Consider the following 27,166-nt stretch of genomic DNA (forward strand, 5'->3'; position numbering starts at 1 on the left):
AATTTTTCCAGAACGAATTGAAATTTTTGAATTTAATTGTTAATAACTTTTTAACGAAGCCTCCATTAACAAATTGGTATTCTTGATTTTCGTCTTATTTTGGCCTCTAGAATCCTCTATTAAAATTTTTCCCAGGAGTGGCCAAACACCCTGTATATAGTGCATGATCGCTTCGCATGGAAAGTCAATAAATCTTCAAAAAGCGTCCAGGTCCGATTTCGAGAAATGTAAGGTCTGTCAGTCACGATGGCTTTTGCCGTTTACTGACGATTCGAACGTGTGGCGATTGGCGATGCTAGGCCTGCTTTCAAGAAATGTAAGCGACGTCAACGATGCAAGAGCGAGAAGGAAAGCGAGTATCAGCCTGTTCTTCTCGCCTCTTCCGAAACTTTACGAGCTCACGTATACGCAATTGGGTATAGTGTGCGAAAGTGGAATGAGGAGTTCCTGGGGCCCCCGATACGCGGTTTGATAATACTGATTTCGAGTCGCAAATACGTTTTTGCCGAGTTATTTTTTAATTAAATGATGTATTACAATTTAAAATAAAAAATAGAGGATTTGCGGTGTACGTATCAATGAGATAAATTCTTAGGTATTTTAATAATCTTGAAATTTTTAAATAACCTTAATCGATTGATTATTCCAATGAAATTAATCGATTAATGTCCAATTATGGACCGTACAGCTTTCATTTCGTTAAAAAATAATACAATTTCTGAAATTTCATTTTCTGTCTCACTTCCTCTTTTGTTCATTTCTAAATCTGTTGGTAACGTTGCGAGTGACACGGAAATGGTAATGGGGCTCTAGAGCCCCAGAGAATCGGGCCGAAAAAATACATTAGGTGATAGGTCTACTCGTATACCTCGTCGGTGCTTAGATCTCTCCTTATATACCTACTAGTGTTCCTTAAAGTAACATCATAGACGAGGTATACGAGTAGACCAATCACCTTATGGACTTTCGCGGCCGAATCTGACTGCCATACCGACCTGAAAATTCGGAGGTGATTTTAGTGGCCTCTTCTCGTGGATGGCGGTCAGTTGAGAAACTATTCACTGAATTAGGATTCATGGGCAGAAAGCTGTAGTGTGTGCATAAATACATGTGAGTTGGCAGTGCAGTATTATCAGACGGCAAGCCTGTGGCCAAAGGAAACTGCCCCTCCACTTACACACCCAATGCACAACCACCTTGTATATGAATTCTGGCGTTTCGTATAGCTTCGGGGATTCGAGAAAGGCGGTGAATGTGAGTCTATCCTTCTTGCTCTCACACAGCTGAATTCGACATCGCATCACCGGCATGCGATATCGAATCTCGACTGCCCAGCATTTTTACTTTCCGACCTGTGTAAGGTATAAGATACCATAATGAAAAAAAAATTTCAAAAATTTTTTTACGGAAATACACGTTTCGTAACCCCCTGATCATATTTTGACTATTAAAAAAAGACATTTTTTTATTATGCTTATGGACGTGCGTTCATATATTTATACTATTAATACGATTGAATCTAAACAACCGAATGAATTTCTGTTGGAAATTCCGACACCTTCCCCCTAAACATAGGGCACGATGAGAGGCAAGGCGTCGCATAGGCAACGCGTCAGACGTCGGAAAATTGTAGTGTTAGTCAATCGACAGTGCAGAGAATAAGAAAAAAATACTGTAAAGGTATATTACTTAATGTTGGAGGAAGACTAAAAAAGTTATCGCCGCAGGATGAACGAAGAATTATACGGTTTGTCACATCTGGTGAAGATTCAAGTGCCACCATGACTGCACAATTATTAAAAGAAGATACGAATATACAAACAAGTAAGTGGACAGCACGAAGGACCCTCAAACAAGTTGACTTTAGAAGCATTAAGAAGAAAAAGAAGCCAATGTTATCAAAGAAAAATATTAAACTTCGTTTGGAATTTGCCAAAAGGTATCAAAACTGGACAACTACTGACTGGGAACGGGTTATTTGGTCAGACGAGACCAAAATTAACAGAATTTGTTCAGGTAGCATGTCTTGGTGCTGGATTCGTAAAAATGAAAGGCTTAAACCACGACATGTAAAGCAAACGATAAAGCATGGCGGCGGATCCCTAATATTTTGGGGGTGCCTAACAGTATTTGGTGTTAGATCACTGCACCAAATTAATGGCATCATGAATCAGTATATGTCCGAAGATATTTTATAAGATCATCTCACAGATGCTGTTGAAAATATGTCATTCGAAGAAGAAAATGTAATTTTCATGCATGATTGAGACCCTAAGCACACTGCTAAAAGTGTGAAAAATTGGCTCAATACTAAAAAATTTTCTGTTTTGGATTGGCCTGCATAGAACCCCGATCTCAACCCCATAGAGAATCTATAGGAGTTACTGAAAATACGACTTCGGGATTCATATGACTCCTAACCAACTTCAATCACAAATTTGCATAGCAGAATTCAAGAACAGTGGGGACAAATATCTCCAAATTATTGTAAAAAGTTAATAGAAAATATGCCAAAGAGAATCAGTTCAGTTTTGCAAGCAGAAGGGTTATGGACGAAATATTAAAAATGAATAATATATTAAATATTGTCAAATATTGGACGTGGTGCAAAACTGAGTCAATCTATTGCTCGTATTATTCATAAACAACAAGATGTTAATTACTGAAAGACTTTCTTTTATTAATTCTAACTGTGATAAAAATAATTATAATGTTTATTTTTTGTTATTCTTTTATATTCCTAGTAATAAATAATAATTTATGCAAACCTTGTGGTCACTTATGTTCCTTACTGTATGTCTTATTGTACCGATTATCCGTGATGTCCGATTAACATTTATTTTTTTATTTCCTAGTCTTGAGATACACTCCTTCAAAATGGAACAAAATATTAAAAAGATCGTGCATTAAATTTTAAGAGGATCCTTGCAAGAAGGCTTTAATCTTCGACTTGGTCGTGGTTTTCATGGGTCGTTGGTTATTCGCTGGTCAACAACGATTAGGTAATAGTCATCGATGGTCAACAGTGAGGCTGACATGAAGATCAAAGGTCCAGGAATCCAAAAGGTAGGGCCAACCGAAATAGTTCTTCGGTAGACCAAACTGTCTTTAACCGTCAACATGGTCTCCGTCTCCCCACTCTTCCACCTTAGGAAGAGGTATACATATAAAGGGTCACTGCTAACATACTCTCTCAGTACCCCTGGGTCTTCCAGGGGGATCGGGTTTCGCGAATTAGTGAACTGAGCTGACCACTGATGACCAGGGCTGATCTTCGGATCTTTTGCTTAAAATTAGAATCTTCTTGCATACCGCAATTTTTAAGATGACAAACGTCATAGTAGATTCAATTATTTTTAATTTGACACTCATTTTAAAATGAATATACATATAACGAGTACATACCATCACTTTCTTTCGTTCGCTCGTTCTCTGGTTCTCGCTTTCCGAAATTATGTCTCGACTGAAAGGACCAGAGAGTTTTGCTCGATCGCCTCTGTTTAATGGAATGAAACATGTGATCACCTGTGTAGTAGGTCTAATAACTCTAACCGCTTCAACCTCGGTGCAGCTTGGTTCAGCTTAAGTGGGGCCTCGCCGGAGGGATTATTCTCCTCTTTATCCGGAAATGAGCATAATCGACGTCGAGAGGTCTTGATTCTGGTCCTTTCTCGAGTACTAAGTTGGGTCCTTTTGTAATCGTGTGTTCTCTAGAACTCGGCGGCGTACGTAGAGAAGTAGAGTGACCAGTTTCAGAGGCGTGACTTGCTTTTCTGATAATCATGGCCGGGGGGGTGGGGGAGGGGGGGATCAATTTGATACCCACACTCACTGCACGCTATGAGCACGCGTCGCGTTTTATTTAAGCGTGCGATGTTTTTGCACGCCGCGATTTTTAATATGACAAATATCGTACCGTCGATCGAAAGTAGAGTCATGATTCTAATATCTTTTACTTATAATTATATTCATTTTAAAATTAGTGTCAAATGTGTAGTTTCCGATTGTTCTTTATATTTTTCAGTAATTAAATTCACTTTCATGATTGATTTGACGACTTTGGGTATCTTCGATATCGAAGATAACCAAAGTCTTTCTTTACTTATTAAAATATATCATTAGATTGACGTGCAAGAAGATATTTCGCGACTAATACATTGTAGAATCAAAGTAACATATATTATGTACTATTTTTACTTTGTCACTGCACTTGCCTGTAGTTGTAGTATCTGTAGTTTTACGAATGTCAAATTTTTGTTTGTTCTATTTCTAATCTATTAAATAAATTTCTGTTACAGAGCATATTCCTATGGAAGTTGTAGGTTTACAGAAGTAAGAATTAAGAATTGTTAAAATTTTGTTTCATATTGTTTTGTTTGTGTTTCAGGAAATCATCGTGGGATAAACAGAAGATACAACAGAAACATCAAGGAAGTACATATTTTAGGATGTAAATTAATTTAGATTTATAGTTAGGTAGGAGTTTAGTTGTCTGTATTAACTATTCTATCAGGCAGGCTATATTTTGTTGTTTTGTTGATGGGCATTTACAGGCAAATTCTTTCCCAGAAAACTCTTTTGTTGGTTGTTTCCTTCGTTGGTTGCATTTCCGTTTATTGCTTCTTCGACCAACGTTATCTATTGTATTAACTATTATGTCAGGCAGGGTTCTATTTGAATACAAACTCTCGTTTTGGTTCAAATACTCTCTTCGTTGGTTGTGCACCTTTCATTGGTTGCACTTTCATATGTTGCTTCCTCGACCAACGATCGTTGGTCACAGAAGCTCTTTATTAATGGAGGGTGGATGGGATTCGGTTAGGGTGGGTCTCCATTCGCAGCAACCTCCACGTGGTGAGATCTGGGTAATATTATTTAGCGTTTAATCAATAATCGTATCATTCTTAGCTGGGTAATGCAATTATTAATTTAAAGCTGAAGAATATTAGCAAATTGGCTGCGATCCGCCTTGCATAGGTCATCATAAATATAGAGTTTGTTCGCTAGGTCAGTTTGGATTCTCATTGACTATACGGTCGAATTTCAAGAAAACGTTCTTACATTTCTAAAGTCAACGCATTCAAGCGGTTAAAATTTGCACAGGAGTATTATAAAAAACCAATTTCATTCTGGAAATCGATCATTTGAAGTGACGAATCCAAGTTTGAATTAAAATCGAACAGTAGTAGTAGTGATTTTCCCGACTCCGAAAGCCTATTACTACGTCTGTATTGCTAACGATGGAAGTCACGTACATACTTGTATTATTTTAATACGTTCTATAATCGTTTAATCTCGTGAATATTTCAATTCCTGCGTAAATATTGAACTCAATACATTAAAATTGTTCGAATTTTTCATTGTAAGAGTCGCTAACATAAAGGGTGTACCGGAAGGGTGGTGAAATCGAATAGGGGTGGTTTTACGTGGAAAACTAAGTAGAAAAGAAAGAATAACATTTTTCTTTTTTTGAAAGGAAAGGAAAGAAGGAAAAGAAAGAATAACATTTTTTTGAAAGAAAACCTTCAACGAAGAAATGTTACTCTACTTTTCTGACTTGCTTTTGTACATAGAATCACTTGAATACACCCTCTTTTAGGTATATTTCAATTGATTATTATACTTCGAAAGTACTAAACCTACGGACTTATCTCGGTCACAGAAATGTTCTTTTTAAAGATTAGACTTCTGACGACATGCGTCGTCTCCTTTCTTCGAGGGGGAAGCATTCGAGTAAGGTAGATCAGGGATGAAAGTAACAGGTTGACTGCCCCACGGTGGTCATTGGTGACAAGGTAATCTCTAATATGAATCTTTGAATACTTACTGTGGCATTGGGAACGATTAAAATTAACTACGCCACTGAACTATTGAATATATCTGTCTTTCACAGAAAAATTTAAGCGACTGGGGCATTTCTACACATAGAAAACTAATGTTGCAGCATACTAAATATTTATTTTGAGGAACCATTTATTGTCCATTTATTGTTCACTTACATTCAATTCCATTTATCGTTTAATTACAGTTAATCAAATAATACAAAAAATTGATGGTGCTTTAAAACAAAATACGAATAAACTTCCTACACTGAAAAATTCCATTTTCAATCGTTATGAATTAAAGTTAAGTTAAGTCAAATATATAACATTTGATTCTGTGTAACAAATTAATACGGTTATTGAAAAACATAGCGGGAAAAATCAGTAGTAATCTATTTCTGTAGCAATTCATTTTCCTATTTAAATGATATCTTTACAAAATATTTGTTACTGAAGATTGTTACAGCGTGCACGGTACTGGCTAAGAGTGGTTTTTCGTTTTAATTAATTCTTAATTAACCCTTTACGAATGGAACTGCTTTGAACAACATTATTCTAAAATATTTGTGGAATACGTTTTTAATGTGGTTTAGGCAGGTATGCAATGTATAAGATTTCGTTTAATTTTTCCTTTCTAGAAAAAATAGGAGAAAAGTTTATTTGATCTTAATCCTTCTTAAAATTTATAGAGGGTGTTCGGCCACGCCTGGGAAAAATTTTAATAGGAGATTCTAGAGGACAAAATAAGACGAAAATCAAGAATACTAATTTGTTGATTGGAGCTTCGTTAAAAAGTTATTAACGTTTAAAGTTTCACCCGTACTGAATTCTTTTCTCGAAAGTGCGTTGGATTTCGAGAGTATGTCTAATGACCAAAAATGATTGTAATTGACCTCCGCATCCGAAAATAATTTTTCCAGAACAATTTGAAATTTTTGAATTTAATTGTTAATAACTTTTTAACGAAGCCTCCATCAATAAATTGGTATTCTTGATTTTCGTCTTATTTTGGCCTCTAGAATCCACCGTTAAAATTTTTTCCAAGGGTGGCCGAACACCCTGTATAAATCGTATAAAAAATTTTTTACAAATAATGTATATGTATCGAAATAATTATAAAATTATAAGACGTATAATCATCATTATCCGGGAGCAGATCATCCTCAAAATCTAAACAGACCTTGAAATGAGAACATAAAATTTAAATGTAAAGTTTCACTGAAATTCAATCAGCTGTTTAGACGCAATCATGTTAATAGCATAGAAACAAAAAAAAATGTCTTTTTTATTAATAGTCACAATATGGTCAAGGGGTCTTAAAACGTGTATTTCCGCTAAAAAAAATATTCGAAATTTTTTTTTCATTATGGTATCTTATACCTTACATAGATCGGAAAGTAAAAATGCTGGGCAGTCGAGACTTGGAATTATATGCCGATTATCGCGATCTCGTATTTCAGCTGTTTCTCTTTTACAAGAGCAAGAAGGAAAGGCTCACACTAGCGTTCTTTATTGTTTTCCCGAAATTGCGCGAAATGCCAAGCTCACGTACAGGTGACTCGTGCGGTAGTATATGCCGCTATCCCCACCACTCTGTTAGACGCTAAGGAAGTTCGTCGTCACTACTGTCGATTTCGATGCACTTAATTATGCACTCTTTTCAGTTCTTCCGAAACTCTACGAGCTCACGTATACTCAATTGGGCATAGTGTGCAAAAGTGGAATGAGGAGTTCCTGGGGCCCCCGAGGCACGGTCTAATAACATTGATTTCGGGTCGCAAATACGTTTTTGCTGGGTTATTTTTTAAATAAATGATGTATTACAATTTAAAATAAAAAATAGAGGATTTGCGGTGTACGTATCAATGAGATACATCCTTGGGTATTTTAATAATCTTGAAATTTTTAAATAACCTTAATCGATTGATTACTCCAATGAAATCAATCGATTAATGTCCAATTATGGACCGTACAGCTTTCATTTCGTTAAAAAATAATAAAATTTCTGAAATTTCATTTTCTGTCTCACTTCCTCTTGTGTTCATTTCTAAATTTGTTGATAACGTTGCGAGTGACACGGAAATGGTAATGGGGCTTTAGAGCCCCAGAGAAACGGGCCGAAAAAATACATTAGGTGATAGGTCTACTCGTATACCTCGTCGGTGATAATATCATAGCAAAGTGCTTGCACTTTGTTACACCATTCTTCTAAGTCATGTACCGCAGAAGCTTGATCGTTTCCACTGTTAGATGGAATGATGGAATGCCCAAGTAATCGTTCGACACCTCTAGAAGTGATAATTACTGGTAATCTCTCGACTTTTCCTGGCCCATGTAAAGCTGGTAAAAGTTTTCTGTTCCAGTATATTGCAATCGCATCAAGCTCACACTCATTAAATGTTAAACATAATTTCTGTGCAAAGTTTGTACGAAGTTCAGAGCGACAGCGACGAACAGATTAATTATTAAGCATTAATTATTAAATCTTCTAAATCATGGTCAAGAACTGCAATAGCAGCAAAATCAAATTTTAACAAAATATGAAAACATTCTTTTAACGAAAGTTGTATTGTTTGACGAAGCAAATGTAACCTGAAAAATCTTTTCTTCAAGGTCAACCTTTGAAATTTCAGACTCACCATTTTTTTTTAATGCAATCATGTATTTTTTTCTATATTGTTATAAAGCGTAAAGGACGAATTCAGTGATATACAAAACTCTATAAAAACTGTATATTGAAACGAAGAAAACGAATTACAAGTATAAAAATTTTCAAATTCTATGTGCCGTCATTTCCCGTTGTCAGATTTTACTGCATATTCCTTTCTTACAATTAGTTTTACGGTTATACATTTTATTCGGTATATTCCCTTGCATTGACTCTATATTTTACAATGATTGAAATTGAAATATCTAAATATTTTCGTTATTTAAAAACATAGAAAAAAATGTTATGAGTAAAACATGTACTATCTAACGAAGTAAATATAATGCGGAAAAGTATATTTTTGTTCCGTAATAAATTTTTGAAATTTGAGAATTGCGACTTATAAAAACAAAAAATTCAAAATTTTGTTTCCATATCCTAATAAAGCGTAAAAAGACGGGCTCAAAGAGGTACTAAAATGTATGATCGCGATATACGTTAATGGAGAAAATCGGGTTACAAAAATAGCAAATTTTCAACTGCGATGTGCCACGTTTTCCCGTTGTCTGATCAATTATAGATTTTGCATAGGTTATTTTTGCATCTCGTGTCACAATTTCATGGGGTGTCGCAAACAAAATTACGAAAAATATTTTTCATCGAGTATAAATAAGGTCTACACTAATCTACAGTCCACACACATTCAATCACTTGCGCATCAGCAGACGTGCGAGAAGAGCTATTGCAGCTGGGCAATACATTGCATCCGAATGCTCAACAACGTATTCTACGAAAATTATTCTTAAAATGAAATTGATCGGGATTGGCATGTTCATTTCACGACAGTGGAAAATTGACACTAGCAGATGTTCATACACAGTGATGTCACCGTGCCTCACTCAACAGCTGCAGTCGACCACCCAAGAAAAGGACCGCGAGTGAAAGCGAGCGAGAAAAAACGAACGACAGTCGGAGAAAAGTACTATTAATATTGAAACAAATTTACTGTAATTATTTATTTTAATTTAGTAAGAATTTCACGCATCTGATGATACACATTCACCATATACTATTATATTATTAAGTTATTAAATAGTGTAACGTGATAAGTAGGATATTTTAAAAAAAGAGTGTCTTTTTAGAGTACTTAAATGCCAGTTGGCGGGATCTGACGAAGGAACGCTTCACTGTTTCTCTAAACTTAATAAAATAAATGATATCGGGTGACACTTGTTTACGACTCACCTAATTCACTTTTGTTTACACCTTGCCCAAAATTAATTTGAAAAAATGTATCGACAAACAAAAAACAATTTCCAGCCACGTGCAATATTTAGAGGTAATAGAATTAAAATGTAGAATCAACCGGAGCGTATCGGAGGTACACCTAACTGTCACTGATTGGCCAATTGATTCCTGACTGGCAGCGATTGCAACTATAGTCTGCGCATTTTAAAGTAATTTCACAATTTTACTTATATATGACATTTAACATTTGACTGTCGAAGTAAAACTCTCTCCTTCCTTTTGTCACTTTCTTCGAACATTAACTGTAATTGTGCGTCAATGTACCAACAGACAGGTACGCATTATGAAATTATTTTTGAATTACAAAGAACAGGAGGTAGATAAGAAAATGACCGGTTAGAGAAACGCCAGTCTCCCCTTCTAACAATCGAAATTCTACGGAACATCTTTAAAATTTATGAATACGGTTGTTACCATATCGTTCTTAAATATTGATTCTAATATCTTACCAATTATATAGAAAATTTCTTCCTGAATAAATATTTGAATTCGTTTTCTAATGAGTCATTGTTCGTAAAAAACCGCGCCTCCGAGCGAACCAAATAGTCTTCACAAGGATTCAGAACGGGGTACCTCCTTGAAACTTGTTATTTAAAAGCTCACCATTTTGCAACAGTATATAAACTATTCGTTATTTTGTGGAATATTGTTCCGTCCAACAGTGATACGTGAAACGATAGGCAAAAATATAAAAGTGATTAATATTGGAAGAATGTCTTTCATCGGTGAGATAACTCTTATATTAATTAATTTGATTAAATTATATCGTTTTATGTCACGCAACGCTAAAGACCAAATCTAATAATGTGTTTTACATATTTAATCCTGTAAGTGCCACCAGCTTATACAGTCGATTGCCAACAATGGTATTTCAACAATATTAAATATTACTTGTTCAAAAACAATTAGTTGATCTGTTAGGGAAGTCGAATGCGAAAAGAAAAGTGCGAATCGAAAAGTTCTGTTGTGTTCACGCATGTATTGTTCAATCTGCTCATAATATATCAGCCACTCAGACGCCAATTTTTTGGTGAACCGTATGATCGCGTGAAATGACAAAGGAGGTTCGTGAAAATTAACTGTGTGTTGGATATACGTTTAAGGTTTTTGGTGATTACTCACAAAAAATGAAGAAAGGATAAACTATGAATTGCTTGCAGAAGCGGACGCCACAGATAGGTTTTCAAATTAGGAATTGTTTTTGCTTTAAATTTGCTTTAAAGTACAATAATCCATCTCAATTCCTATGTATTGAAAAAAACTCATTTTAGATCAATTTACAATAGAAAATTTATTCAAAATTAATTATTTTCAACCACAATATTTGATTAAAAATAAATTTTTTCTATTATTTAAGAATTTTAATAGTAATACAAAGTTGCGTAAATATTTATTTTAGTGGCTTTGTTCTAAATCTGTTTATTTTTAATGCTCAAATATAGCCGTCTTGGAAAAAATACTTGAAAAGTAAACTGACTCAGGACAAAGCCATCGAAGTAAATACTTACCAAAAGTTGCACTGCATATGTAATGCAGTTAACGTTTGAAAGTAAACATTTTTAGTAACGATTTACCAATTTATTATAACTTGACTTTAATTAACAATGTATTTAATACAACATGTTTCATAATTAAGCTCAGACCATTCAGTTCTTCAGAAAGACGTAAAATGTGGGGCCAGTATATTCAGCATTTCTTATTATAAAACGCTTAAGAAGTATTTGATATTTTTGGGACAGTCTCCATTGCAAACTGATCTACATAGTAATATTAATGTTGCTCTCATAATATGCATTAGCGTTAGCCTAATACTACCTTCGGTAAGTGGAAATAGCCGATTAATTAATGAATAATGTTCAATATTAACAATATTGGATATACAACTTAAAAATTAACGAATCCTAAGTTTCAACGTGAATAAACAGACAATATTGTTTCACAATCGCAACATGCATTTCGGTAGATTTTCCAAATGCAGTTGTCGTTATCCAAGAAGGATTGGGACGGGGTCATCGAGACCCAACCACATTTAATTACAGCTGCTGACGGTATTGTAAAATTATTAAGTCTTCATCTCAACAGACAAAATGTATGTACATTTTTTACAGTAAATGGAGCTTATTATGTGCACAGAATCATAGAAATACGCAACATTATAGTTCAAAGAAATATATGTCTCCGTGAAAGAAGAATGGGAGGAATTAAAGCTCGCCGATGAACTGCATTATCTAGATGTTCTCACCAAAAAGGGGAGCAAATTTGCACAACTATATAGAAGTAAGTGCTTTCACGTAATTTTCAACAGGTTTTCCATTGGAGTTTTTATACAAATTTTCGACTTCTTTTCGGCATTAATTCCTCGTAAAATTATCAATCAAAAGTCCTATACCATATTGCTACTGAGAGTTTCGCTAAAGCTGCGTTATGGAGATAAAATGCATTAAAGTTTACAGGCAGTACATTTAGTGTTAAATTTATATTAGTACCTTAAATTACCTGATCTTAAAGTACCTTAAATTAGTACCTTATATTCATGGCGGCCTTTTACAACTTTTAAAAAATGCTAGCTTAACAATTGACGAATTTTTAGTCATAAAAGCTCCATTTCCTAAACATCACGCATTTACTATAATAGCACAGAGTTATGTGTCGTAGCGATGAAATTTAATTTGCAACGTAATATTTGCCCAATTTTGATCAGAGTATATGCGATAGAAATTTAAACAGCACAGCTCGCAAACTTTAACTGCTCACATCTCAACATTCAAATTTCAGATTGGAAAATATTAAAAAATGTTTCGATTTGTGTTGAAGCGAATTACTGATCTCGAAGAAAATCCCTTATTTTTGTGAACATTCAGTCTTTCGTGTGCCTATAATGACAAGAGTTGTATGTATACTTTTCAGGCGTTTTATTATCATGTTTGGTACTGTTTGTATTGCTTCCACTGCTTAATCCGTTATTGGACATTGCTCTACCGCTAAACGAGTCCCGACGGCGAGAACAAATACTAAAAGTTTATTACTTCGTAAATGGCGACGAGTACTTTTATAGCATATATATTCACGGGGCTATCTGTGCGATTAGTATTATACTAACAATAGTCTCCGTAGATTCTTTATACATGGTAATAGTTCATCACGCTTCTGGATTATTTGCCGTATGCGGGTAAATATAATTGTGACATTTGAAACAATGTACACTATATTATTGAGAGACGAGATGTTGGTATACTCGTCACAAGCTAAACGACACAAGGAGCAAAAGAAATCATCCATAGGCTCCACCTAATACCCTTCACTGTTTAGGTTCATGGCTTAACCTTGGTTCGTGGTCGACTTACTCAATACAGTAATCCCTTCCTAATGTTCGCTGACTTGGTTTCGCAACGCGAACATTATCTAGAAACGGTTTATTTCTGGAATTGAATGAGTGTAATAGAGAAAATTATTCACCGTTTATTTATACTACAGGTTCTAAAATCATTTAAAAGTCAGAGTGTGTAGTTTTTTTACAAATTACATGATATTCGCATTGTAACTCAAGTTTGAAGTAAGAAGGTTGATTTGTTAAAAATATTGTGTCTTTTAACATATTCATTTTTAATTTTTTCAAATCGTTTTAGTGAGTTCAACATTCTTATACAGGATCTTCGACCACATTCAAATCCTACACTTAAATTTTACAACGAGGAATTATTTATTTACAAATGCTGTTACATATTATATATTTTTTATAAGATGAATATTAAATAATAATACAATCCAATAATAATACTTGTGGCGCTTCTTCGCTGCGGCGTGGGGGCTGCTCGTGAGAATTAGTAGGGCGACGGAAAAGGAAAGGAGGGGGCGCGTTTCATCCGGGCCTGCTAGTGGACTCATCAGTAAGGCTTTCTAGCAGGCCCCGCCATAGACGACTGGGATATTGGGAAGTCGTTCGAGGAGTGTATATATAGCAACTGAGAGGTCGGTCGAGCGCTTGTGAGAGCGCGACCCCTCTGGTGGCGAGCATGGGAGGCGACGCCACATTACCCCCCTGCCAGTGCTAACGATACTGGATGAAGCCTACTATATACAGGACTTATCGAATACTATGTACATTTTTCTTCTATTTACAATGTTCCGTTCCTTTTGGACTTGTCGTCGTCGTGTCTTCGTCTAGCGCCTCTATCTCGATTGACGATCTCTGGAGATTTTTCGATCCTGGCCTAGAACTTCGGTTCTATTTCGCCGTAGGATATGCGCGTTTTTTTTTTTTGTTGCTGCGTGATCGTTCTCTGATCGTCTGGCGTTATTCAGCCGCGGCGAGTCTTCCTCATGCCTTGCGTTGCTGAAGCCATCGAGCGTATATGCTGCGTCCTACCTGTGGCCCCACTATGCGGGTGCTTGCTGCTGCTGCTCCGAATCCTGCGAATCTATGTTCTTCCTGGAAACGACGGCCTCGACAGGTAGATTTTGTCAGGACGAGCGATTGAGTGATTGAAAGGCCACCTTAGGAGAGGGATTACGAAAGAGCTATTTTACTAGTACGATTTTTTTTAGACACGTTGTTGTCCTGGCGCTCTCTCCTACGTCCTACGCTGCCGTGCGGTCGACGTTTCCTGAAAAGTTTTCGAGCTGTATCCTAGTTGTGTCCTTATCCACCGTCGGGTGTCACCAATTTGTGGCGCTGCTTCGCAGCGGCGTGGGGGCTGCTCGTGAGAATTCTGTAGGATGAAGGAAAAGGAAAGGAGGGGGCGCGTTTCGTCCGGGCCTGCTAGTGGACTCATCAGTAAGGCTTTCTAGCAGGCCCTGCCTTAGACGACTGGGATATTGGGGAGTCGTTCGAGGAGTGTATATATAGCAACTGAGAGGTCGGTCGAGCGCTTGTGAGAGCGCGACCCTTCTGGTGGCGAGCATGGGAGGCGACGCCACATACTAAATAATTTTTCTCGCTTTTTTCAACGTCAAATCTTTGATAACATCATCAAAATCAATTGAATTTGCTACTTCATTTTCTATTGATAAAATAGCCAGAGATGAAAATCTCTCTTGGCTTATCGATGATCGCAAATAATTTTTTATTAGTTTCAACTGCGAGAAACTATGTTCTGCTGAAGCCACGGTTACTGGCGTCGTTAACATAATTTGTAATGCGATTAATAAGTTTGGACATGCTTCCGAGAGATTGTTCTTTACAATGTAATTCATCGAATTTAAAGCCGAATAATTGGTTTACGTTATTGACCGGAACATCTTAATTTCTTCAAACATTTCAGTTCCGTCGAAATCTCCTTCCAAATGTAAGTGAAGTTCTTGACAACACTTTAATAAATATTCATCATCTAAATTCCCAATCTCATTCATGTATAGAAAACCAAAAAGATTTTGGTGATTTACATATAATTCGAATCTACTTTTAAAAAATATTAACGCTGTATCTATTATTTTTAAAAAGTAATGTACACGGAAGTATTCTTTGTCGCTGATCGTTGATGATTCATCCTGTCCTTCATAATGGAATGATTTCCGTTTTTGCCCCTGTATAATGATTTGAAATCTGGTGTTATGTCCATTTCCTTTGCAACTTTATTTGCTGCGATCATAGCTTTGCTAAATCCTTCATTTCTGTATTCCACAAAAAATACATTAAGACCTTTCAGATGCTTCGTGGCCAAATTGATTTGCATCTTTTGATTTTGCAATACTTTGCTGACGATGTTAATTTTTGATAATATTTCGTACTAAATGATAAGACTGGCAATAAATTCAAATTCATTTATCTTGCGCACTATAGACAAACTCTCAATTTTCAATTTATTATCGGATGCGTTGTTGCTAATTTCGATCAAGGCGTTTCGAAATTGGCGAACTTGAAATCGAATAGCCTTTATACTATCAAAACGGCATTCCCATCTAGTTTCTGATAATGGTTTAGGTGTAATTTTTTCAACGTGTTTTTTAGAACATTCTAACACGATGTCGATGCTGCAAATATCGTGTAAATCTTTTGTAAAACACCAAAAAAATGTAGTGCTTGGGTTGATGATTTTACTATATCTTCCAATAACAAATTCAAGTTGTGACTACCGCATGGTACGTAAAACGCTTTAGGATTTACACGTAATATATTTGCTTGTACTCTTTGATATACATATTCCTCTCATATTCGTACCGTTATCATATCCTTGTCCGCAACCGTCGGATATTTTTATTCCCAACTGATCCAGAATAAGCATAATAGTTTCAGATAGTCCTTTTCCTGTAGTATCATGAACTATTTCAAATTTGATAAAATGTTCCTTGATTTCAACCTCCACGTCTGTTATGTTGACATAACGAAGAACAACCGATAATTGCTCTTGATAGCTCACATCTGGTGTACAATTCAATAAAATGAAATAATATTTTGCTCTCCTTGTTGCATAGATAATTACTTTTTGTACTTTATTTGCCATTGCACTTATTAATTCGTTTTGAATTGAATGTGATAAATAATGATACCCTTTTATGGCTGTTCTGTTTAAATGATCATTTAGAAGAGAATCAAATTTTGCAATTAATTGTATTAAACCCAAAAAATTACCATTGCGCGGTGTGTATAAAGTATCAGAACTTCCTCGGAAAGCTAAATTATGTTGCGCCAAATATAAAATAACAGCAGTTATTCTTTGGAAAACTTGTTCGTATCGTGCCGTTTCAAGTCTTAAAAGTTTTTCGCACTCTTCATCAAGTAGATTGCCAGTGCGAAAATTTTGTTCAGTTTGAAGCCACTTGTTTATAGCTCGAAAATGTACCACAGATCGTTCGTGCATTTCGATTTGCTGTGTTAAATGAGACCAATCGCAAAATTCGTCTGCCCCCAATGAAATATCAGTAGTGGAAAATAATTTACAAGCGAAACAGTAAACCTATCTTTAGATTTAGAATAAATTAGCCATCTTTGTGTTGTCCTTAGCCCATTCGTCAGTATTCTTGTAAAATATGTTGCAGAAAAACTCCTGTTATTTTCGTTCTTAGGGAAGTTAAATTGAGTAACTTGTACAGGACCATGCTAAACTATTAAATTTACTGTTTGTTGTGTTCTGTCAATTGGCCACGAGCTAGGATCTTCAATGTCGAAATTTCTGTTGTCTTCTTTTTGTGCTTCAATTTCCATATTTTTAATATCTTTTTCTTAATGAGTTTCATAATCGCTCGTTTTTCTATTGTTTCCATTTTTGTCCAATTCAGTTTCATTGGTGTCTTCTTCATTTTCCTTCACAGGTGTATTCAACACTTCGTTTTCCTCTTCCAAAGGGATCTGATTCAATGCCGTATGTTCTTCATCATCGTTTGGCTGCCTTGAATGACTAGTGGTTTCAATTACATACTTCAAAATGTTGTTTGTTTGCTGTTTAATATAATCGTCTCGCTGCTTCTTCCATTTTAGTTTTTCAGTTTTTCCACTTAAGTATTTTCATGCATGATCTCTATCCCTGCTAGCCATAGCGGTTCTTAAAAAAACATATTTCTGTGTATAAAATTTTGTCTGTTACAAAAATGAATAAAATTGCGTGCCAAAAAATATGTACTACAAGACAGGATATACTACATATTTCATTAGTTTGTACATAGTTGAAACATTTCTCTGTTCTTGCTCCCTTTATCGAAACTTTAATATTTGGGGCGAAATTAATTTAATAATAACGAATTCAAATTTTCAACTAGTTATATATACAGGGTGTTCGGCCACCCTTGGGAAAAATTTTAATGGGGGACTCTAAAGGCCAAAATAAAACGAAAATCAAGAATACCAATTTGTTGATGGAGGCTTCGTTAAAAAGTTATTAACAATTACATTCAAAAATTTCAAATCGTCTTGGAAAAATTATTTTCGGTTGCGAGGGTCAATTAGAATCATTTTTGGTGAATAGACATACCCTCGAAATTCTACCCACTTTCTAGAAAAAAATTCGAGAAAGTGTGAAATTTTTCGACGAGGGAAAAAATTTTCATATCGTTCTAAAAAAATTATATTTAATTATAGGGGTCAATTACAAGCATTTTTGGTCATTACACATACCCCCGAATTCCTACGCACTTTCGAGAAAAAAATTCCTTACCGAAAATCTAATTAGATGACTACGAAAAAAAAGAATTTCAAATCATTTTCGAAAAATTATTTTCGGTTACGGGGGTCAATTACAATCATTTTTGGTGAATAGACATACCCCCGAAATTCTGCGCATTTTCGAGAAAAAAATTCGGAACTGGCGGAACTTTAAACGTTAATAACTTTTTAACAAAGCCTCCATCAACAAATTGGTATTCTTGATTTTCGTTTTATTTTGGCTTCTAGAATCCCCCATTAAAATTTTTCCCAGGGGTGGCCGAACACCCTGTATATGTATTGGATTTCATTTGTATCACTGTCATACGTTTTTTCTACGCGATTTCAGTTGGGTTGATTTTAACTTAAAAGAGAGAAATAATTGAAAAAAAATACTTACCAGAAATCAAACGTTTTGAGAATGTATATGTCATGGTTTATACCACAATATAATTTTGTAAAATATTCATCATCTTTTTACCGAAACGTAACGATCACAGTTCTTGCCACGCGTCGAGAGATTGACTAACGCTCAGCATCGACGACTGTAGTAATGCAATAGCCTGATGCGTTTTTGTTTGAAACATATGAACCACAAGGCGGCAACTGACACACAACCACTAATAAATGTCAGGCGTGTGATGTCCAGTTCCTATGCAAGTTCGTAGGAGCTGCGACTTGTCGACAGACTTCCAAAAATTGGAGAGTCTTATCTCTATTTTTTTAAGCAGTTTTTTAAACAAATCCAAGTAATATTTTTTCACATCCATAATTCACTTTGAAGGGGCAAAAAATTCAATGAAAGTACAAAATTTGTAATCATGTATGATTTTTGCAAAAAACTATTGATGTAGTTTAATTTCTCTAAAAAGTACATTTCTCTGAAAACGCGTGGATTTTTTTATTTAAAGTAGTTTCCAGGATATGAGGGCTTCATGGAGCTACACTGAACTTTGATGATTTTTGTCACTCCTTTAAACTGAATCATCGCTACTAAAAGAATGTCTTGCATCTGCTAATGATATCATCATTCTGTAAATAGTTAATCAAAATCGGTGTTTTTTTAATTGGGTAATTTTCGTAGACCGCGGGGCCTCTCAAAACGCGGGGCCGGGTTCCGGCGAACGCGCTGAACCTGCCTTGCACCGGCCCTGTTGGTATGTTACAAATTTTGTTATTTTACGTGACACTATTCCATGCAGTGTTTTAAATTTAAATATTCACGACTTCCCTGCTGCAAATTTTGGCAAATCAATGTTTTCTTTTGCTTCTAATGCCCATTTTCGAATATCAATGTCATGGACTATGAATCCTCTTTCAAGGGCATTACGAAACATCGAAAGAGTAAAATCCGAAATATACAATAATTTATCTCTTCTATCTATATGTATAATTATATATTATAATACATCGCTGTATTCAACATAAATATATGTTTTTATCAATTAGAAAAAGCGAAAGTTTTTCGAAAAATAGGGGGAGGGGGGAATTCAATTTAGCAAAAAAAAAAATGATTTTTTCAAAAAAATTTACACACAGCTTCATAGACCTTAAAAACAGTATAACTTCTATTTCAACTATTTTTTTATATCTTTTGTTGTTTACGACTTATAAGTACGTACACAGACTGGGTGGTTGGGTTAAAAGGGTTGATATCTCCCTCAAAGTACAAAACGAGCACGAACGAATTACACCTGTCTTCTTAGATAGGTCTAATAAATATATATGCAAAGTTTCATCAAAATCAGAGTGTATCAGTTCACAATGTTCCCTTGTCAGCATGGAAAACTCTACTTACTAACGTATTGTTACGCTGGGGCGAGGGTTTTTTCATGAACTCATAATAACACAATACGACACACAGTAAACCTGAGTGGCCTTTATCAAATAGTCAGCGCCTTGATATTCGTCCTTCGTCCCAAGGAAAACCACTCAAAAACCTAGAGCAAGACGCCGGTGTAACATTCGGAATACTTTGTCTGAACTCAGACTTCTTCGAGAATGAAGAAATCCCCCCTAGGAATGTTCCCCAATCATCGAGGAGAATTTCCTCGATGAAATGGTTGTCCGGAACATACCACAACTTTGCAGTCCGGCCACCAAAACCCCATTCGGATGGAGCCCCGGCTGTGGGGTAACTCTCCCGGCGAGAATTACACTTCCATGACCGTTTTCAACACGCAAAGAAGAAAGACGAACCCGACTCTTTACGGCTCGCTCTCGATCTTCCACGACCATCCGCTGTTGCTCCTGGAATTGTATTGCGATGTTCCGCTGTAGACCTTCCAAAAACGCCTTCAACGACGAAAAAGCCTCCACCTCGGCAGCAGAACGAGTCATGATCCCATTTCTGACACCAGTGTTGTGCCGGGGCGAGGCGTTTCTTAATGAACTCATAATAACACAATACAACACACAGTAAACGAACGCAAAAACTAGAAACTTTATTAACAAGGCTTTAGACACGTTTTTACTCTACGAGGTCTGTCGTAGGTCTCTTCTTTCAAACCGTTGCCGGTCCCTCAGCAACCGGAAGGCACGGGATGTCGCTTCTGCTCGATCAAAGGGGCAGCTTCACATCGTTGCGGAACAGCCTTCACGTTGCCGCAACGATGCTTCTTCAGTGCGTCGCAACAGTATCGAGAGTCTTACAGTTTTATGAATGATAACCACTATCACGCACACACAGCTGTTTGAAGACTTCTGTTCTGCACGCGTAACTTTAAACGTTAATAACATTTTACTGAAGCCTCAACCAACAATCCAAAGACAAAAATACAAGATAACATCTCCTATAGCCTTGATGTCACAGAAACATATAGAAAATACCCTGAAATATTTAAAAGAAACCAACATCTATTACAAAATATAATCACACTACAAGAGGAGAACCCAGCACTAAGTCGTCGCTAATGACCTGAAGGTCGACGCGATGTAAAATATGAATTTAAAAAAAAAAAAAAATTATTTTAGGTTCCTTAACAATTTGGCCTCATGCAACTCATTTCTGTAAAACCCATATGCCAAAAATACATCAAAATGACTAATTAATACTATTCGTAGCATCTATGATCTGTTACCATTAATGATTCACGAGATATACATATAAATACCTATGTTATCATATCTGCCATGATTATCATGTACAAACGTTGAAATAGTGGACTGAAATAGATGTTCAGAAGCCCATATAAGTATTAATTTTATGAAAAGAAGTACAATAAACATACAGGGTGCTCGGCCACCCCTGGGAAAAATTTTAATGGGAGATTCTAAAGGCCAAAATAATACAAAAATCAAGAATACTAATTTGTTGATTACGAGGCTTTGTTAAAAAGTTATTAACAATTAAATTCAAAAATTTCAAATCATTCTGGAAAAATTATTCTCGGTTGCAAGGGTCAATTATAATCATTTTTGGTCATTACACATACCCCCGAAATCCTACGCATTTTCCAGAAAAAAATTCCTTACCGAAAATCTAATTAGGTACCTAAATTTTTCGACGAAAAAAAAAAATTTCAAATCGTTCTGGAAAAATTATTTTCGGTTGCGGGAGTTAAGTACAATCATTTGTTGTGAATAAACATACCCCCGAAATCCTGCCCACTTCCTAGAAAAAAATTCGAGAACATGTAAAATTTTTCGACGGAAAAAAATATTTGAAACCGTTTTGGAAAAATTATTTTCAGTTGCGGGGATCAATTACAATCATTTTTGGTGAATAGACATACCCCCGAAATCTTGCGCATTTTCGAGAAAAAGTTCAGTACGGGCGGAACTTTAAACATTAACAACTTTTTAACGAAGTCTCCATCAACAAATTGATATTCTTGATTTTCGTTTTATTTTGGCCTCTAGAATCCCTCATTAAAATTTTTCCCAGGGGTGGCCGAACACCCTGTATATTAAATAAACTTCTATTTAGGTTTCACTCTTTTATCTGCTTCCTAAAAACATACGCATTTGCATAAACGTCTGCAGCCTAGCAATAGCCAAGAACTTAACAAGTCGAGGGGCTTCCCCTTGACCCTTGCGTTGTTTAGTTTGTGGGTAGTGTGCAATCATCTCGTCTCCCAATAATAGCAAGCATATTGTAATTTCCTAGGAAACCCAGCACTCATTCCTAGTTACTTTTGCATTTTGTAAAAATTAGACGAATTGTGATAGTCGACGTATTAACTTTTTTAACGTATTTTCAGAACATTACTCTTATACTAAATTTAAACTAGAGTCGTAAAAGTACCCGAAGAAGGAAACAAAACAGTCGAAATTAAGGATTAGGAAATAAACATTAATTGGTTTAACACTTTTCCAAAGAACCACAAGTTTTGATCTAAATGAACCTTTGAAAAAAATATTTTCAATTTAAATACTAATTTAAATACAACTATCACGATTCATATCAAACCGTAAATATTATAGAAAAGAAAGTTTAAGATGCAATATTCTTCGAATAATTATTCGTTATATCTGAAACGTACACCTTGAAATAGTTTTCTACCGAAAAATTATTTTCTTCATGAAATAGAAAAATTGTTTTCTACTGAGTTGTTTAAGACAGACTAAACATTTTAGCTGCACTAGATGATCTCCAAATAATAAATAAAACATACAGCAATGCTTGGATAACTGCGAGTCATTTTCGATTGAATAAGTGAATAGTACAAGTGTCAGACTACTATTATATTTATCCTCTTGTAAGTATTGTAATATCGTTATTCCATGTAAAAATCTGATAATTATGTCATCAATATTTGTAATATCATATAGCTAAATACAAGAAAAACTCAATTTGTATTTATATTTATATCATATTATTTCATATTAACAATCAGAATATAAAATCTGGACTGTACGTAAAAGAGTGTTTACATAATACAGTACTTATTACTCGCATGTCATAAGGTACCATGCGATGATATAATTATAAATCATAAATAGTTGTTTTATCACGAATCCTCCTCAAAATGCTTTGACTTGGTGTTTCGCGAGTCCAAGCACGCTGACTTAACCTTGTGCAGGTGTGTTAGATGATACGTGTTCAAGTTGTGGACTGTATGAGAATATTCTGCAGAATATAAGAGAATTTTAATGTGCGTTTGTACTAAAATGTTTTTTGGTCGCCTTTTTGCGGACCAGCAAGGCTCTGGGGCCTCGCCCTCGAGGTTCCCTTCCATAAGGATGGAAAAGTCTAAGTTTTTCTTTATCGATGGTGGTTGGACGTTGACCAATGAGGACTTTGCTAACTTCCCCAAAATGATCAACGCCGACAAACCACTAACAATCCTCGGGACTCTCACCCGCGTTTGGAAATCCCCAAGCAACAGTGCCTCGCTCGCGGCCGAATGGCCCGAGACCTTGCAGCTTTATGACACGTCATTAGTAATCAGGCACAAGAGGACATTATTACATTCCAGCGATGGTCCTTCGAATTAAGCATGCGATTGGCCATTACCAAAACGAGAAACTGCTAAGTCCCCAATAGTGGCAATTCACGCCGAGCCACAAACCTTGTTTCCAAGGCTTTAACAATGGTGATAAAACATACCTTTATGAGTTATTGTTTCCTATATATTACATATAGTACAATAAACTGGGTTTTAATTATTTCAATAAGAAAATACGCAATGGGTTAACAGTATAGGAATTTCAAACGTTTAAATATAATATCGAGAAAGTTTTGTAATTTTGTTAGCTTTTTTTCTTATTTTTGTGAGTATAAAAATCCCAACGTCGAATGCACCGCGTTGTGTAACCTGATCTGGATTTGAATGTCGGTGAGACAACACGTACCATATGTAGATACAAAGATTAAACTTTTTTATTTTCATTTTTTTTTTTTAATGAAACTTTTACCAATGCTTTTGTCAGTGTTTTCTGATTAAAGTAAGACCAAGCACGATATAATCTGTTATTAACCTATTACTGATAGACTATAAGATCGTGTTAAATACAGAAATATCGTGTTTGTTTTACTTTAATCAGAAAAACCTCACCAATATATTAGCGAAAGTCTCATAAACAAAAAATAAAAAATAAATTTGTTTCACATTCTGTTATTCTTATTTCTAATCCTTGATTCGATGTCCATTTCTACGTTTGGCAAGATACAAAACCGATCGGCGTAGCTCGGCTTATGCCTTTCTTACAGTTATCCAAAATTTGCTGTATTACCATTCTTAACCTTGAACAAAATAGCTTGTGAAAAATCGTTCGTATCGCATATAAATATACTGCATGCTCAGAACAGAGCATCAAAACTATTTAATACTGAGTTCACCAATTTATATATCGATTACTTGCGTAGAAATAAACACAATTTTATTTATACGAGTAATTCTAATAAATACAGATATAAGATTAGGAAAGCAACTGAAAATAATAATGTGACTAAAAAGGGAGGTGCTTCGAACGGCAACGGATATCAAGACTTTAGGCAGTGCGTTATAGTCCACAATAAAGCTATCAAGTTCGTATCAATTAAATAACATTAAACTAAAAATAAACAGTTTTATGGTGTTTAACTGATTTGTCATTTCATTCTATTTCAAGGTTTTTTGAGTTCCTGGATAATCTAAATCGAAAGAATTTCGTAATTCAAATGGGACTTAACATGATAGGTATTAGCATCACAGCATTTCAAGTAAGACATATGTATATCTTTCGATAACGTTGTTTGTAAGGACTGTTAAACAAATCGTTATTTTGTTTCCTAGACTGTTGTACACTTGCACGAACCTGATCAAGCTTTCAGATACGGTATTTTCTTTACCGCTCAGAACTTTCATTTGTTCTTTCTCAGTTTACCTGGACAAGTGCTTCTAGATTACAGTTTAGACTTAGCCACTAACATGTAAGTTTCTAACGCGAAGAAAGTTGACGAAAAACGAGCTTCCAAGCAAATCAATTAATATCTGTTTAAAAATTCGTCCAATGTCCATTTAAGAAGTATTCATCATTCAAAATTTGAAAGATATAACACTAGACTTGCCACGATCGACCAAACGACCGTTTTTAAAATTTCGTCTAAAATTTCAAACGTACAATGTTATTTTAGCGACATTTACCTTTACGACCTTTCTTATAGTATACCTACAATGAATTTTTCAATATTCACTTTTATTCTCATTGCTTGTTTTTTTGAGGAAAATGTGTAGTCTGTCTTCCCTATTACTATCGGTTATCTGACCAGTTGAACGATTTATATTTATTTGTAAAAGACGCTACCTCGTAAAAGAGAAAAAGAAAGACTGATCATTAAACTAGTCTTCGTAAGAGTGGGTATACATGAAATGTCGGTAGGTTTAATGTTAAATAAATGGGATTATGTTTGTGTATGCTTATACTGAATTAAAAGTTTTCATGGTTAAATATACAAGAATGTATCAAATAAGTTGATACATTTAAACAATTCCATCAAATTCTGATAGATACATGTCCCAATGGTATCAAACACCGCTGGAAGTACAAAGATTACTCCGTATGATGCAAATAAGATGCAGTAAACCATGTTCCTTGACAGCAGGAGGATTATACGAGATGAACATAGAGAATTTTGGAACGGTATGTAATAGTATGAAGATAATGGAACTATGATTTATCACACATTAGTAGACGAGTATTAATTAATATAAAATTTAATTTTAAGACTTTTAAAACGTGCATGTCGTATTTCACAATGTTGTTGTCAATGAAACAATAACTCCTTGTTACTATTGCTCTGTAAAGTATTCTTTTTCTGTCAGAAGTGCTTTACTGATCGATCGACGTAAATCCAGAGGAAATGTAGTAAAAAGTCGCGATATTACGATAGATACGTATATGTAAATAAAATTGTTACACCGTATGGTTATTCAATGCTATTATTTAAATGTGTTTCTGGACTAGATTTTTACTTGTTCACGGCCATTTCTAAACTGGTTCAACTATCCTATTGTTTGTTTAATACACTTCATCGAAGACAGTTTGTCATTCAAGTTGTGTTGTTCGATCCGTGGTTGATTCTTTCTCGTTCGGATACTGTTGGAATTTGCACGTGGTGTGCCGACTAAACTAAACTCGAAGGACCACCTTCCTTTGAATGAAACTAATGTTTTCGTATTTGGTGTTTATTGAATTTAACAAGTGTTACAGTAACGTTCTAACTATAATTCTGTTACTAATCTGCCGAAGCTCTTCCAAGGTTCGTCTTCAATACTGTGGGATACCGGGCCTGGCCCGAGGTGTCGTATTGCGAGGTATGAATGATCGGTGCGTTATCGCTTTGAATGTGTGTGTGTGTGTGTGTGTGAGGATGTTTGGAAACGCGGCGGGCCGAGAAAGAGACATTAGAGATCAAGACGTCGAAGAGGGCGGATCACCAGGAAAATAAAAGCAGTTTAATTGTTGAAAGTGGCGAGTTTTATTATCGTCCTCTCAATTTCCCACAATACTAAAAGTTGCCGATGAGGCGTAACACACCTAGCCAATCAGTCGACGTACCTTCTCGGGGGGTTGGATCTCCAAAATCCATCGAGTTCAGGTTGTCGCCCACCTGTCAGGGTGCAAACTGGAACCCCCGAAAATGGAAATTTTCCAACACGCGACCAGGGAGCGTGCCCAGGTTCCAGGGCCATTAATCGACCGCGCGACACGTTAATCGCTATTGAGGACGATATAGCAGGGCCCTGGTATGAGTCCCTAATTTGGCTTTAATTTTTAATTATTCTTTAGGGCTCTGACTCCTCGTTTAGCTGCAACCATCAACAAACAAATTGAAATTAGCTATTCTCAAATATAGCGGTGTTTATGAGCGACCGTATTATAAAGCTTGCCAAGTTTCTAACATGTATTAAATTAATAAACAGAATGTTTAGTGGCCAAAATTGAAATGTGAATTTGAGCCCTGAAAATGAAAAAATATGCATTTATCATCAAATTTTGTTTTACTAAATTGAAGTACAAATATTTTAAAAAGTATATTAACTTTCTATTTTCCTAATTCTAATATTGTTATTTTCTAATTATAATTAATCGGATGAATACTTTCTGAGATCTACTGGATGCTACCTGATAAGATTTTATCAAACATATCGGTAGAAAACGTTATATAACTTCACTATTTTCTAAATGAAGGTAATAAATCTTGGACGATAAACAAGGTACGATCTCGCTTAACAGACGCTGAAAAGATCACGTTCTATTACTCGGTAATTACCTATGGAAACAGTATTAATACAAATGCCACAGTTACAATAATCAAAGAGGAATGCACAATAGAAACACAACTATTAAATGTATCCACCTATAAGAAAAAAAAACAACAGAAAGATC

General features: G+C 35.3%; 1 protein-coding gene and 1 pseudogene across 1 annotated transcript; one reads left to right on the forward strand and one right to left on the reverse strand.

Annotated features, from left to right (window-relative positions):
- Positions 1-1,781: 1,781 nt before the first annotated feature.
- LOC143347742 (uncharacterized) lies at positions 1,782-25,614 on the forward strand. Its single transcript, XM_076777223.1, has 11 exons — positions 1,782-1,824; positions 4,299-4,332; positions 4,388-4,434; positions 11,419-11,597; positions 11,741-11,866; positions 11,937-12,054; positions 12,685-12,946; positions 24,207-24,323; positions 24,407-24,497; positions 24,571-24,707; positions 25,285-25,614. Exons 1-11 carry the CDS (start codon positions 1,782-1,784, stop codon positions 25,448-25,450), a joined length of 1,320 nt encoding a protein of 439 aa, XP_076633338.1. The 3' UTR covers positions 25,451-25,614.
- LOC143348480 (uncharacterized) lies at positions 16,828-17,248 on the reverse strand (annotated as a pseudogene).
- Positions 25,615-27,166: the final 1,552 nt, after the last annotated feature.

The sequence above is a fragment of the Colletes latitarsis genome, chromosome 2 (assembly GCF_051014445.1).
Source record: "Colletes latitarsis isolate SP2378_abdomen chromosome 2, iyColLati1, whole genome shotgun sequence".
Taxonomy (NCBI): Eukaryota; Metazoa; Arthropoda; class Insecta; order Hymenoptera; family Colletidae; genus Colletes; species Colletes latitarsis.